The 15,583-nt window shown below is 34.0% G+C and overlaps 1 protein-coding gene across 1 annotated transcript in view; it reads right to left on the reverse strand.

Moving 5' to 3' along the window:
* CFAP47 (cilia and flagella associated protein 47) overlaps nucleotides 1-15,583 on the reverse strand; it is a 471,409-nt gene that overhangs the window by 82,141 nt on the left and 373,685 nt on the right. The window contains 3 exon segments of the mRNA XM_070044670.1: nucleotides 6,984-7,140; nucleotides 11,019-11,123; nucleotides 15,091-15,199. Of these exon segments, the coding sequence (XP_069900771.1) occupies nucleotides 6,984-7,140; nucleotides 11,019-11,123; nucleotides 15,091-15,199 (371 nt within the window).

Below are 15,583 nucleotides of genomic sequence, written 5' to 3' on the forward strand. Positions count from 1 at the left end.
TAAATGCTGAAATATAAAAGATTAAAAAAATCCATGTATCTGTACTCGTACTTAAAAATAAAAAGAGTTGGGGGGAGGAGAGAAGCAGAGAAAAAGCTATTTTCTTTAATTTAAAAATCTCAGCTAATTAAAAATAGCAAGGATAATGGACATAATAATTAATACTGGTAGCATATCTGAAAGGATACTAAAACCATCAAATGAAGGGTTGTAAGGGAAGAGGTTATTCACATTGTCTCAAATTATCTATTAGTTATAAAGGGAAAAGATAATCTTTACAATATAAAGATCTGGCAGACACAACCTTAACCAAGTGATTAACTTAGTATCCCCACTAATGGGACTTTGTGTCTCCGGATGTGTTGCAATGAGAAGTACACGATATGTGATATTCTTACCAAAATGTTTAATCTGAATTGAATAATGAAGAAACAAAGATAAGGTAAATCAAAATACATCAATGCAGTGTAACATTATGGAGCTCTAAATATATTTAGGTAGTTTTTTATGTCTTAATATATGACTTCCAAGATATGCAATATGAAACAAAGACAAAGAAATTTTTGTACAGAAAAAAAAAAAAAAGAAATCCATAGCATGCAATATTCTACAAGACAACTGGCCTGGACTCTCCAAAATACCAATATCATAAAAGACAAAACAAGGTAGAAGGGAATTTTTAGATTAAATGAGATGTAAGAGATTGGAAACCAAATGTAACGAATAATTCTTGATTGAATCCCAGACTGGAAAAAAGATAACATTTTTAAAAGTTATAAGGAACATTTTTGGGACAATTGGAGAAGTTTTACTGTGGATATTTAATATTTTAAAAATATTAATGTATCTAGGTTAAATCTTAGTGTATGATAATGGCATTGCAATTATGTTGGAGAAAGTCCTTTTTCTAAGGCCATACATACTTTAGAGACAAAATTATATGTCTACAGATAGAGACAGGATATAAAGCAAGTTCCCCAAAAGTTAACAATTGATGAAATAGATGAATCTGTATGAAAAATATAGGACTATTCATTGTACTATGCTCTTCTGTAGGTGTGACATTTTTCAAAATAAAAAGTTGTGTTTTGTGGGGAGGGGACTAAAGACTAAATGCAAAAAAAAAAAAATTCCTACAGCTTTAATTAAATGGAAGCACATTTTGTTATCTTTAAAATGAGATTTGTGCAAGTTGAACTACTGGGTCATGGGGGAAACATTATAAATTATAGTTAATTCTCTATGGAAAGGAGATAAGCTTTACTGACATTGAATATATGAGGTGATAATGCTATATGTAAATATTTCACAAGTAAATATGCATACATTGAAGTGAATGCTGAAAAACATTTACTAATTGAGGTGTATGATATTAAAATATATTTCAAGACAATTGTGTAAAGAGCAATATTTCTGAAAGTACTGTCTTCTGACAACCTACACTGGAATAATTTGTGATGGTAGGGTCTTACCCCAGACATAATGAATCAGAATAACTGTGAACCTGAGAATCTAAATTTTGATAAGTTTCCAATTACTGCTTACTGAATTTTGAAAGCTACTAAGTGAGAAAAAAGGAATTCCAAATATTAAGGCTCCCAAACAGTATCTAAAAATAATTAAAGTAATTATAAGCAAGTTGAGTCTCAGATTACTTGTCTGAAAAGTGGCTATAACAATAATTTCACGTCTACTTTTCCATAGTATGAGTATTAGCTATTTGTTATGAGCAAACTAAGACAAATAATCCAATGAAACTAAGGTATAAATAGACTGTTATATATTTGATACTCCAACTTTCCTGCCCACCAATCTCAAATCTCCCAGTGATGTTTATTAATTCAAATATTTAAATAGACTATCTAAATTTGGGAGTGATTTTGAGAGCGTGGGACTTTTTCTTACACCTATTTATCTCTCTTATGTATTAAGCTATGCACACCTTGACTGGCAATGTACAATGATCACTACATATTTAACATAAATATTTATTCAACTCTGGAGGTACTTCAGATAAGATTCAGAGGCCTCCAAGGGCAAGATTTTCATAAACTAATTCAAACATGTGAAATCAAATGCACTGGGTATTGCCTCTCCACATCCCGTAAGTGTGATTAACTTATCGTAACTGTGTTATATTATTTACTTTATTACTATATTACTAGTGAACACCATGGTCATAATCAACCTGAGTAAACAACAATTCAACAGAGTACCTTGTTTATATTTTATCAACCCTCAGAATGGAAGTTGATATTTGTAAAACTAATATGTTAACTGGTATGCACACCTTTATCCCTGCTGTTATTCTGTTTTGCTCTTCAATAAAACCACTAATGTCTGGAAAAGAATCCACTTATACTTAAACATTTGAATCAAATCACTAATATTGCATTTAAATTTGTATTAAGTAAAAGATCAAATAATCTCAAGACTACAGCTACTTTAACAGAAATAATCAAAACAATTACTCTGCATACATCTATTACTGCTTCATTCATTTATGCAACTTTTAGGTATATAACCTATAGTGATATTTCACAAGTAGAATACCACACAAAATCAAAATACAATGTGTATAAATTTTTGTGTGTATGTATATCCCACACATGAGGAAGCTTTGAAATGTGCATATGACAGTTTTCAGCACAAAACAGATGCTCAATAAACAGTGACTGAATATTCAACTCCTGCTTTATCAATATACATGCCAACACTGAAATACTCATTTAGTTAGAAGCAAATCTATGAGTTAATATAACCCCTGCCATTAGCAAGCATATAAAGTAGCAGGTGTGGAATATGGTTATATGAACAAGGGCACACACATACATATAATAGAGATGGGTCCTTAAATTCTTAATGTATACACTGGGCCCTAATTTCTAATGTTTCAACTCAGATGCTTGCTTCCCATTCACAGCTACCTTCCCTGTTTCCACTTTTACTTCCAGCTAAGTAGGAAGGAAACTTAACAGTAGGGGGCTGGGGTGGAGGGCATAATTACTGACGAGAGAGGATTGTGGGAATTGAGTCCATGGATACCAGTCGCTGAGGAAGGGAAAATGTCCTGGCCGAATAAGGCAGCCAAGATGGGAAATCCAAACATATGTGAGCTAGGGTCTGATGGCAATGTTAAAAAGAGAAAGGAGAGTCCTGAAGAGCTGAAAAAATGTGAAATGAGTGGTAGTCAGGGGCATTTCTTGAGGTCCTTTGATAGGATGCAGGGAGGCCTCTTTCCCTGAGATCCGGGGGGAGGAAGCAAAAAGAAGGGCAAGTGCCTTTCTTTAGAGGCTTATCAGTATGGGGCTTTTATTTTTTTTTTTAATTTATTTTATTGAACTATAGTTGATTTACAATGTTGTGTTAATTTCTGCTATACAGCACAGTGATTCAGTTATACGTATATATACATTCTTTTCATATTCTTTTCCATTATGGCTTATCACAGGATATTGAATATACTTCCCTGTGCTATACGGTAGGACCTTGTTGTTTATCCATTCTATATATAATAGTTTGCATCTGCTAATCCAGTATGGGGCTTTTAAAGCACCATCTGTAAGCAGACAACTTAGAAAGACAGTGAGGTGGTCCTGGAGAAGATGAGTTCAAGAACCTGTTCCATCACTTACCCACTGCATGGCTTTAGGAAATTTCTAAGCCTCAGGTTCCACATTGAAAAAACTCCAAGAGTCTTTTTGTAAAGATTGGGTATAGTCACATTTATAGAGCTTAAGTGTGGTACATAGTGGATGCATAACAAATCCTAGTTTTCTACGCTATTTGAAAGCTTTTCTGTAGCATTCTGGTCCTCATGGGACTCATTAATGGTGTGCTTTGGACACATCTCTAGTATTCTCCAGGTGTTTAGGCCATCTCCTCTCTAGCCTCCCTATCTCATTACTTTTTTAAGTTGGCATAGATTCAGATATGAATAGATCCCTCAAATATAATATTTTTGATACCTTTCCTTGCATAATGGTCAACTGAAAGAATGTATAGATAACACACAGTAGAATTAAAAGATTAAATAGAATTTAATTAAAGATAATAAATAGATTATTTGAATATCAAAGGGCAATATATCTGAGAGAAGTGATTAAAATGAAAATAGCCAAGATAGCAGAAGAAAAGACGTTAGAGAATTGGGCAATATAAAAGTTTTTGATGATGAGTTTACAATTCTAAAAATGTTGCCTTCTGGGAAAAACAGTGACTTTTGAAAGATATCTTCATCTATATATCTTAAATATCTATAAAGTCTGTCTGTCTATCTATCTGAAAGAGAGATGAGGAATGCAGGATCTGAAATACTGTGGGATCTCTCACACGCATCAACTACTCTCTTGGGGCTATATTGAGTCTTCCTATCAACCTTCCTAAGGGGATTCTGTGAATTATGTAGCATCTGCAGGAACATTTACATGTTCTTTTGAAAGACAGCAAGGTATTCCATCGTCCTATCATGAAATAATTTTAAGACATTTACAAATATTTAAATGAGAAGGTATTAATGTAGCACTTTCTCTAATGAGTATATTTGGCATATGTGTTAAATATTTTTATTCTTCTTGTCAGTCATATTTCCTTGTGGCCCTTCAACAATTCAGGTCAAATTATGAGGCCAGGTTGCCAAGAAATATGATTACAAGAAGACGTGTACATGGTGGCTAGAAAAAAAAATAAGTCCACAAAAGAAAGAAGGAGGAGGTTATGACAGAGTGACAGAGAGACTCCATCACCAAGAAAAGGAAAGGAGGAATCTTTTCATAAACTAATGGAGAAAGTGGAAGAGAGAAAGATATCAGAGGTCAGCGTCTTTCTTATTCCCCAGACTCCATGGGTTGAAGGAAGAAGGGGGAGAACCTGAAAGTCTAAACATTCACCCGAGAGAGTGAGTTTACTTAAAAAAGACTGTTTTAAACTACAAGAGACTAATACATTTTTAATTATCAAGCTTACTCTTTTTTCCTGTTACATAGTAGAAAAAATTTTTGACCAATTAAAGAAAATTAAGAAGCCACAAATTATTTCAGTTTATTTTAATGTTAAAATATTGACCCAATATGCTTTTATAACACTCTTATAGCTATGCAGCTGCCTTGAAAATTCCATTCCCTGGAAAGTTCCATTAATCAGCCTTGTGTGTTCCCACACCAGGAATTCTAAGCCCTACAACTGGTACAAAGTTTACAAACACATATTTTCTTGGCGCCTACCTAAATTTGTGTTTTCCAATTCCAGCCAAATACAATACCTTTTCTATTTGAATTTTGTCAGTTCCATCTTCCTTTCCCTCCAGCAGTTATTTCAACCCACTGTGCCACTCTTCAAATCTCTTACTATATCTCCTTTTCTCAGCAGATGAAAATATAAATCCAACTGCTCTTAATTCCAAAGCCCCTCTACTACCTACAATTTATCTACATTCACATTTGTTTTAGCTTACCTCCACCTGTTCAAAAGTAGAAATGCCCCTGCTGTTCATAGCTCTTCCTTCTAACTCAACCCTGATACCAGTCCTCCCAGAGCCTTGGCCCATCGGTTAAACCCTATGTCCTTTATAGCTTTAACTCTTTCTCAACCCTGGCTTCTTCCTTCTGCTTATATATATGCTCAAGTCTCTTCCACATTAAAATACTGACTTCCTTGAGCCTGCAGTCAAGTTTTACTAAACAGCATGTCTCTCCTTCTCATCATAGCCAGAGTATTCATAAGGGAATTTTACATGAGATGACATTATGTTCTTAATTTTTCTTATTTCATACCACAAGCATGAAGAGATGATCAGGAAAGATGAGAACTCTAACAGGTAAATGATAGTGTTCAGCTTCAGCATTAATAAAAAATAGAAAATTTGCAATGATGATAAGATACAATTTTCCCACAATGAGACTGCTGGAAATTAAGGAGAATGATGATACTCAGGGCTTACAAGGTTCAAGAAAATAAGTAGTTATGTCTGTAATATACTCCTGATGGCAGCATGAAGTGCAACAGGATAACCATTCAGGAGAATAAATTGGTTACTTATATAAAAAACCTTAACATATGTGTTCCTTTTAGCCCTGAAATTGAACTTTATAAAATGGATCACTGTAGTTGTAGCAGTAGTTGTAATTTTAGTAAAAGTAGTAAAAATAGTTGAAAAGTTAAAATTATTAATGTTCAACATTACATTTAAAATGTGTTTCAGAAAACTTATAATGAGTTGATTTTTATTTCAGACCCACATTATTTGGTCATTTAATACAAAGTGATCAAACATTTCACACAACTGAATTTAAAAACATGCATCTTCAATATGACACGAAAAAAGGAACAAGCTTGGTTGGAGCCAAAATTTAATCTAAATACGCTATTTATATAGAAAAGGGGCAAAGGAAACAAAATTAGAACACTGGAATTTTTATAAACTTTGAGGAATAAACATTGGCATATTTGAGTGATATCATAAGAATTGTACAAATTTACTGACTTACATATTCAGCTTTCCAGATAAAATTAGAAGAATTTGACTTGGTATACAGATTCCTAATTTCTGATCCTGGAGTTAGAGTTGTGATTTTGGCCATGATACTTCATCTCTTACATGTATGCTTTCTCTTTAATAAAATGATGTTGTTGAACTAACAGATCCCTGAAGAGTCCACTACCTCTAAAATGCTTGGACTCTATAATAGAATAAGTGTGATTAATAATTACAAAATGGGCTTCCCTCGTGGCACAGTGGTTAGGAATCCACCTGCCAATGCAGGGGACACGGGTTCAAGCCCTGGCCCGGGCAGATCCCACATGCCGTGGAGCAGCTAAGCCCGTGCACCACAACTACCGAAGCCCGCACACTGTGCTCCACAATAAGAGAAGCCACTGCAATGAGAAGCCCGCACACCGCAATGAAGACCCAACGCAGCCAAAAATAAATAAATTTTAAAAAAATTACAAAATAACATATGTAAAGTAAAAGAAAAACAACTTACCTATTAGTATGATATCGATTAAAACATCTTCTTCGGTGGGATTTTGGAAAGGTATAAGAACAGATGATTGAAGACGAAGGTATGTGGTCATTCTTTCTATTTCTAGAGGCTGGGGGAATAGTCCTATTCCAGAGATGTAGAATATCCATTCTTTAAACTATATAAAGATAAACATCCATAACATATATGTACTAATTACATACTTTTTATTTGTACCACTTAATAAATATAGTACACATAAAAATTTTGGCAGATAAGTTTTTTGTTAATATTTAACATGCACTGTTTTTATCTTTCCTTCCTTTTCCAAATTCCTTTTGATTTTATTGAAAAATCAATGTGTTTTTACACTGAAAAAAAGGCAAAAGGCCAATGTTCAAATATTAAACATATTTCAATACATACAAGGTTACTGATAATAACATAAAAGAGAAAATTTAATGAAAGCCATGCATTTCTGCTCAAGATTTTTAAAAAAATCAATTTGTCTAACAAACTGGGTACTAAATGCTCTATGAAGTTTCCAAAATATTTATCACAGGAAGGCAAAGAAGGTGAGACACAGATTGCAGTCCCATTAAAAAGAAGTGTATACAACTTATTGCCATATTATTTACGCCCATCATCTAGTACAGTGTATGTTTTATCACATGATATGAAAAAATGGCTCAAAAATTATATGAAGAAGATTGAATGTGGCCATTGTTCTTATCTGTGTTTCAAAAGCCTGCAAAGCTCTGTTTGAAAATGTTCCGTTTGTATTCATTTGGAATAAAAGTCCCTTGAGACTCTGTTCTACATTGAACACTTTGCTAATGTTACCGATGAATGACGAGGTCATTAACCAAAAACCAGCGAACAATGTCCTAGTTTATCACCTCTCAAACTACATAGATGTTTCTAAGCTTAAGTTCCAATAAAAAGAGGGAAACTTGCTTTGTTTCCAAAGTAGGATGGGTGGTGACAGGAAATTTATAAAATTCTATCTCAGTAAGTGAGGATGAAAAGGCAAGTTTTATCTGCATATGTCTTCAAATGACTGTATTACTTTTAGTTAGAGAGTCTACAAGCATAAATTCACTATATTTTCACTTATGATGTCTGAACTTGATCACACGTAATTGACTGCCTGGAATCAAATGTCAGGGTTCAATTATAGTAACAACTGTTTTATGTAAATTACTTACTTTTTGGCTATTTTATAAAATAAAGCATGGATGACAGAAATTAGGTTAATTTAAACCACTGGAAATAAGCCAAACTACAAAAACAAGAAGGTCATGTTTTCGTGTTTTGCCAAGTGGCCTGGAATACTGGAGGTTCTAAGTTAAACCATTTCCTACCATTCCTGGACACTAGTATCCAACAATTACCCTGGCATTGCTTACATTATCCACCTGGGTTCACAGAGGGAAATTAAAAAGTACCCCAGGGAACATATGCATTAAAAAAAAGGTAACATTTTTAGTCCATCTTCATCTCAAACTTCTTTGAAAGGAGACAGAGTAAAACAATTAAAGATCCAATCTCAATGTTTCTGAAAGAAGAAACAAGTGGAGGTAAAAGACAGTAGATCTGGCTTGCACACTGAGTAGAGCTCAAGGGCATTCGAGCTTGCTAAGAATCAAGAGAGTCTGCCATAGACACAGGCTGCAAGGACCATAGATACATGCTGGGTAATAAAATCACTCTGATTTTATCTCTTTTTCCTTTATTTTCACTGTTCTGACCTTTAGATGCAGTGAGTCCCACATCAAGTATAAATGAAATAAATAATGGCAACTATTTGAAAATAAAAATGAAATGACTGAAAACCAAGAGAAAATCTCAGAACATAATGTTTGATATCAGAGAAGGCCTGTTTATCACATTTACTGCTTACTATTGTTCCTCTTATCCTGTTATGCAGTAACAATCTCATTGAGAGATTCTGATATTATGAGTTTATGATATTTGCAGTTGTGATGCCCTAACCAAATTAATCTCAGGATTCAAAATCTATACAAACAACTTTAGCCTAAAGTTAGATTTTTTACAATGCAGAGTTCTTCACATGGATACAAACTGGAAACAAATGAAACAAATAATAAACCTTAGCCATTTCCTTAAGTTCAGCAAAGAGTCATATTCAGAAATAGTTAAAACTTATCCTACAAGCACCACCACACTAGATTTTTGATTAATCAGCTACTCAGTTGTGTGTGTTAGTTCAGATATATTTATCAGTGAAATCAAGAGAGGGACAGAAATCTGTGTGAGTTTTTCCCTAGTGGTTAACCTAATTGCAAACTTTCAGACTTAGAAAAGTAAGCCCTAAAATTTTCTTCTTAAAAATATCTTCTTTAGATGCTTACACATACATAATATATACTGCATTTTCAAAAGTTCATTCAATTAATACTTTGGGATAAACCAGTTTTGCCTGCAAAGAATGTCAACTAGATGAATTAAAAGAAGAGGAAGACCTGAATTATTCAGGGATAGAAAGGAAAAAAAAATTAAAGGCAAAAAAATAAAAAGAAAAGGCAAGAAAAACCACAAAGGTTAGGGCAACACATTGAAAAGGTTGAAGCGGTCTGGACTCAGTAGCTAAAAGAATGAATTGCTGACTTAAGTCTAACCAGAGATAAAGCCTTGGAGATTTGCTACAACTTGGAAGGAGAGGCTTAGAGTGACTGAAATCAAGCCCCAGTGTTAAAGTGATTGACAAAAAGGTTTGAGTGGACTACTTACTTGTTTGAGTTCTTTTGTATTTGATAAAGAATTTTGAGTTCAGCCTCTAGGCTAGGATTTTCTAAATCTATTAAGATGGAGAACTGATCACTATCCTGCTGATGTGCCAGACCACCTTGAGTAGATGTAATTTCCACCAGAAATGCAAGCAACTAAGTTATCTCCAAGAATTAAGATGAAAGGCCTGACCCTGCTATGAAGCAATGATTTAAAAGATCAGCTGTGTTAAAATTATTTTTGTGAACGAAAATCTCTCTACTATACCTGCCCTTCTTTATGAGAAGGATTACTGGTTTGTCTGTTTTCTTTAATATCTTTGAAAGTCAAGCATACTTCCATAGTATTGCTTCAGGTCATGTATAAGTCAGTAATCATGTAAAAAATTTATTAGCCTCAAAAACTTTTTTCTAAATTACACATTTTGGGGGAAAAAGAGGGTACTTCAGTTACATACAGGCCTTGCACTGACATAGGAACCCCTGTATTATATTTGATTTCACTCCCTCCCAGATGGCAGGATTTTGTAAGCTCCTTGGTGTCCCATAGGATATAAAGTATATACCTCGATTTACTTTACTCCCGCATCAACACCTGAAGAAGTAAAAAATAATAATAACTGTAAAATTTATGAAAAATTTTCATTGGCAGTAAGAGAGTTATGCCTAGGCATTCTGTCAGTAGCTGTAAGAACAGTCATGAAGACGGGTTGAAGCCAGATGTCCTGGGTTCAGGTCTGAGTTCGACCTCCTACTAGCTGCCTGGTCTTAATTTCTGTGTCTCATATTCCTGATCCATATAATGGGGTTGGCCATACTTCTTCCATAGGACTCTGGACAATGAATTGAAATAATTCTTAGAATGGCATGTAGCGAGTCTAGAGATACTTAAAAAATATTTTTTTAAATTTTTATTATTCAGATGAAAACAGTGAAAAAAATAACACAGCACTTGCAAGATTACATTTTATACAGTTTTATATTTAAGTTCATGAAAATTTGAGTAAGAAAATCCAAGTCAGAAAATTAACATAAATGCTAGCAATTTAGCATTTACATTAAAGTCCTTACATTTTAAATCTGGGTGTATATTCTCTTTCAGTCAAGTGATCTAAGGATTTAAAAATGCCTTCTTAAATGCCTGCATATACATAATGCATACTGTATTTTCAAAAGTTCATTTAAATAATAATTTACAATAAATGTGTTTTGCTTGCAAAGATGTCAAGTGGACAAATTAGATTTACTTGTGTATTGACTTTAAAATTTAATTAACTTGTCTTGGTCCAAGAATACTCTATTGTACCTGAGCACAGTGGAAGGTGACAGAAGTCTGATGACCAGCTCCTCCAAGAGCAGAAGGACGAAAGTGAACAGATATGTCTTTGGTGGAGTGAGGTGGTGTGATCAGCTGTGTAAATTAAGAAACAAGAAAGAGAAACAAAAATCAATACTTTTGTTTGAGTCAGCATCTTTGTGTGCTAGGTGTATACCAGGTTGATGTTCATGTGATTAACGTGTTGCCTTATACACATTAACCATTCTCAGTATGCCTGCTTGGGGAATATTGGTGAAACAGCCCATAGTAAACAGTGTTTATTAGTGCTCACACAATGTTCTTCCCCCAGACAATGACCACATCGACCAATAAAAGGAAATCAGGATGAATTTTTTAATCTGAGTTGGAATCCCCAATAATAGAAATGTACATTTTATTTAAAGAACCCATAGCTTATTATCCATCCCAAAATACATGTCAAACCACTGGGAACCTAACTTGCAGTGTTGGCGAGGTCAAAAGAAATGAACTGAGTCTAAGTGCAGATGTAAGACATGCTTCTTTATTGTACAATGAAGTTTTTTCTTTGTCCTATTACATAGACCCTCAAGGTGTGACCTGCTAGAATAACTTGAGTCTGAAATGTATTAATCTGAGTTACCTCTTTAGAGATTGTGAAAGAAGCTAGAAACTCCATCATAATATAATGAAGGCTTGAAGATCTTAAGTAATCAAAAAGCTACACTGTGAATAATGTAATATTTATTATCAACCCTTATAGAATGACAGAATGAGTGGCACATTTGAGAAGTAAGTCAATTATTTTTTCACTAATGTATTTTGCCAGATAACTTTTGAAAAAGGACACTTGCAATTTGGCAAACTCATTCAATCTTTGTAGAATACAGCACTTGCTCTTCAATAAACTCTGAAAACGACCATAAAAAAAATACAAACTTAATTTTAGAACAGAGTTACCTCCTTATTATACATGTGGTTTATCTACAGCAAATATTTTTTATCTCAGGCTGCGTGTCCCTCTGATACTTCATTATCAGTTTTGACATTATCAGTTAATGCATATTTAAGGAGTTCAAATTAATATCAGAATTAACTTTAGCAAAGAAAAAAAACAGAAAAGTTGCAGTTCATATGTTCTTTCAATTTAGCAAATGTGACAAAAATATTTCTCTCCCTTCCCCCATACATATATAAAAGAAATCAACCATTTCATCGGAAAAATGTATAATACTATATTAACTTCGATTTTTAACTCTAGTTCTACCACTGACTAATCATGTGGTTTAAATATTTTAGCCTCTCTGGCCTCAAATTCCTTTTCTATAAATATATGTCAGAGGCATGTGGTGAAAACTGAGGTAGTGTATACAACCAAGCAATAACTCAATTCCTTTATTTCCACCTAAAATTTACTGAAAAATGCATCTCCCCTGGTTTCAAGGAAAAAAAGATAAACACGGTTGGATGGAATTTAACTGTAGCAAACCTACTGGTTTAGTGTAATGGGATATATAATTAATATGTTAAACATATCAGCTTTTGAAACTTAAAAACATTTTATTACAAGCAAGTGTCATCAGCAGTACCAATTCCCATGTTTGAGCTTACACTAGATCCTAGTTCAAGAGGGAAAGATATTCTTGCGACAGTTAGGTAAACTGAAATTTGGACAGGATATTAGATGATGGAGGAGACTAATATGCTCTTAAGAAATATAATCTAAAGTATTTACTGTTAAAATAGCATCTATAATTTACCTTTAAATTGAATAGTAAGAAGTGTAAGAGAGAAAAGAGAGGAAAAAATGTAACGAATTGTTACTATAAGAACCAAGATAGAAGGTATAAGTTTGTGCATTGTATTATTCTTTCCACTTCTGTTATCTTTTTGAAATTTCTCATAATATATAGATGGAGGACAGTAAATTTTTAATATCATTATTTGCCTTGATAATCAATCTATGCTTACTTATTGAAGCATTTACAGGTAATCATCAATATTTAAAAATCCTTACCTATGTAAACATGAATATTACACAACAAAACCAGGAATAAAGTTATATATACATATCTATATAAAGTATATACATATATATATATAATATACTTTCCATTTATTACCATTACCATTAATGTATGTTCCTATTTGTTCTATAACATATAATAGAATTTTTCTCACCCGTAAATTTATTTTTGAGTTGTTTCCAAATATTAATTGCATATTCTGTGGTCAATAATATTTGATAAGTGTACAAAAGAATGAATGGACTAGAAAACCATGGTTGGAAATGTTAAAGCCGAGACCATCTTTTTCATTATGCAACGTTAAGATGGCATCTGTAATACAATGCATTTGTTTTCCCTTGGACCACAGTTTACATTCTCTGTAAAAGTAGTGATACGAAGGATATGAAAACACCACTAATGAGTAATTTCTGTTAAATGTAAACTATAGCCTGAACATCATATTCTGTTTAATTTATGGAAAATATGGTGTTAAGTAATACAAACATACATGTATATTTTAAAATAATTTTTCTAAGATTGCACTATATACACCAATTTTAGCAATGTAATACTTAGCGATATCTGATTTGACACATCATGGCAGTTAAGAACTAATTTTATATCATATTAGTTGGCAACCAGTAAGTGACAAGAGACAGGTATTAAAATATAAATAAAGAAATCACATTGTAGATTCGTTAAACAATCATCAAACAGCAAATAGTAAAAGCCTTTTTCTAAATACCATGATTTACTGTGAGGTCCTCTGAAGAAAATAATCTATTGCAATTATCATTTCGAAGTTTACTTGAAAGCAGGGTTTTGGCATTCACTATACATATTTGGTATCGTATGCTTTGGAAATAGAGACAGGGATGCTGAACCTTCAGATCTTGTTTTGCTACTTGGGGGAAGATAAAGTGATTGAGGCCCATTGACTGGCTCTAGTCTCTCCCAGGAATGAAGGAATGAGAAAATGAGGTAGAGAAAAAGAGAGAGAGGCAGAGCTGTCAGCACTGTCTGTGGGGAGGGGGTGATGGGTAGGAACTAAGGAAAAGCTAAAAAGAACTGGCGTCCTGGGACCTGGACACATAGAATAACCATTGAGTCAAATCATATTCCTAAAATGCACCACTTTGGTGGGGACGTTGATAGCTGGGGAGACGCAAGAGGGAGGGTGGGTCTCCTTTGTGGACTCTTCTCACTCCTCTACACTTAAGGGTCAGTGAGGCTTGGGGTTTTCTACTTTTCTATATACACAGATCTCCCCCCATATACTCCCCAAATTTCAGTTATCATTTTGGTGCAAATGATCCCCCAAGTCTTCATTTCTAGCTTAATATTCTACCCTGAATTTCAGAGCCACATAGCCAATTGCCTATGAATATTCCCTGAATTTATGTTCCTTTGAGATACTCTCCAAACTGTACATATCTTAAATCAGTGTTCTTAAAATGTGCTCTTTCTCCAGCTGCAGCAGCAGCAGCAGCAAGAGAACTTTTTAGAAAAGCAAATTCTCTGTGCCCCATATACACTACCAAATGTAAAATAGATAGCAGGTGGGAAGCAGCCACATAGCGCAGGGAGATCAGCTCGGTGCTTTGTGACCACCTAGAGGGGTGGGATAGGGAGGGTGGGAGGGAGACTGAGGCAGGATGTATATAGGAAATCTCTGTACGTTCGGCTTAATTTTGCTGTGAACCTAAACTGCTCTAAACAATTGTCTCTTAAAAAAAAAAAAAAGACCACTCCAATTAAAATCAGAAAAAAAATCATATTATTGGGAAACTATTGCAAAAACTGGTTACCAAAGCGGTCAGGAATAAAGCACAACCAATTTATTTAGGGTTCAGTGAAAATGAGCATGAATCTAGCATATATAATTTCAAAAATTTACATGAACATGATACTGATTTTCTTGATAAATTAAAATTGGCAATGCATATATTTTAAAATTTTAGCATTTGAAGCCTTATTAATAATTCAATTGCTAATACTCCATGGTGTCCCAAAATCAGAATTGGAAAATGTTCTACTAGTGGTAGATTACTCGGCTTTCTGAATATACTTACCTGTGATCTGTTAATCTCCAGGACAAAATTATCAGGATTACTGTTTGTTGCTTCCAATTCTAAGGTTTCGTGTGTAGGATTATCTAAAGGAATTATCTGAGTGACAAACCTGGAAGGAAGAACAAAGGTAGTAAAGTTGTTCAATGATAAATTTCACAAACTTGTTGACTATTATGGGTTGAACTGCATCCCCCCAAAAGATATAGTAAAGTTCTAACACCCAGTGCCTCAGAATGTGACCTTATTTGGAAACAGGGTCATTGCAGACGTAATTAGTTAAGTTATGGTCACACTGGAGTAGGGTGGCCCTTAATCCAACATGACTGGTGTCCTTATGAGAAGATGATGTGAAGACACATGAGAAGGCCATACGAGAAAGGAGGTAGAGATTGGAATGATACATCTACAACTCAAGGAACACCAAAGATTGCTGGCAAGCACCAGAAGCCAGAAGAGCCAAGGAAGGACTCTCCCTTTTGGGTTTCAGAGGGAG

The sequence above is a fragment of the Globicephala melas genome, chromosome X, assembly GCF_963455315.2.
Source record: "Globicephala melas chromosome X, mGloMel1.2, whole genome shotgun sequence".
In the NCBI taxonomy this organism is placed as follows: domain Eukaryota; kingdom Metazoa; phylum Chordata; class Mammalia; order Artiodactyla; family Delphinidae; genus Globicephala; species Globicephala melas.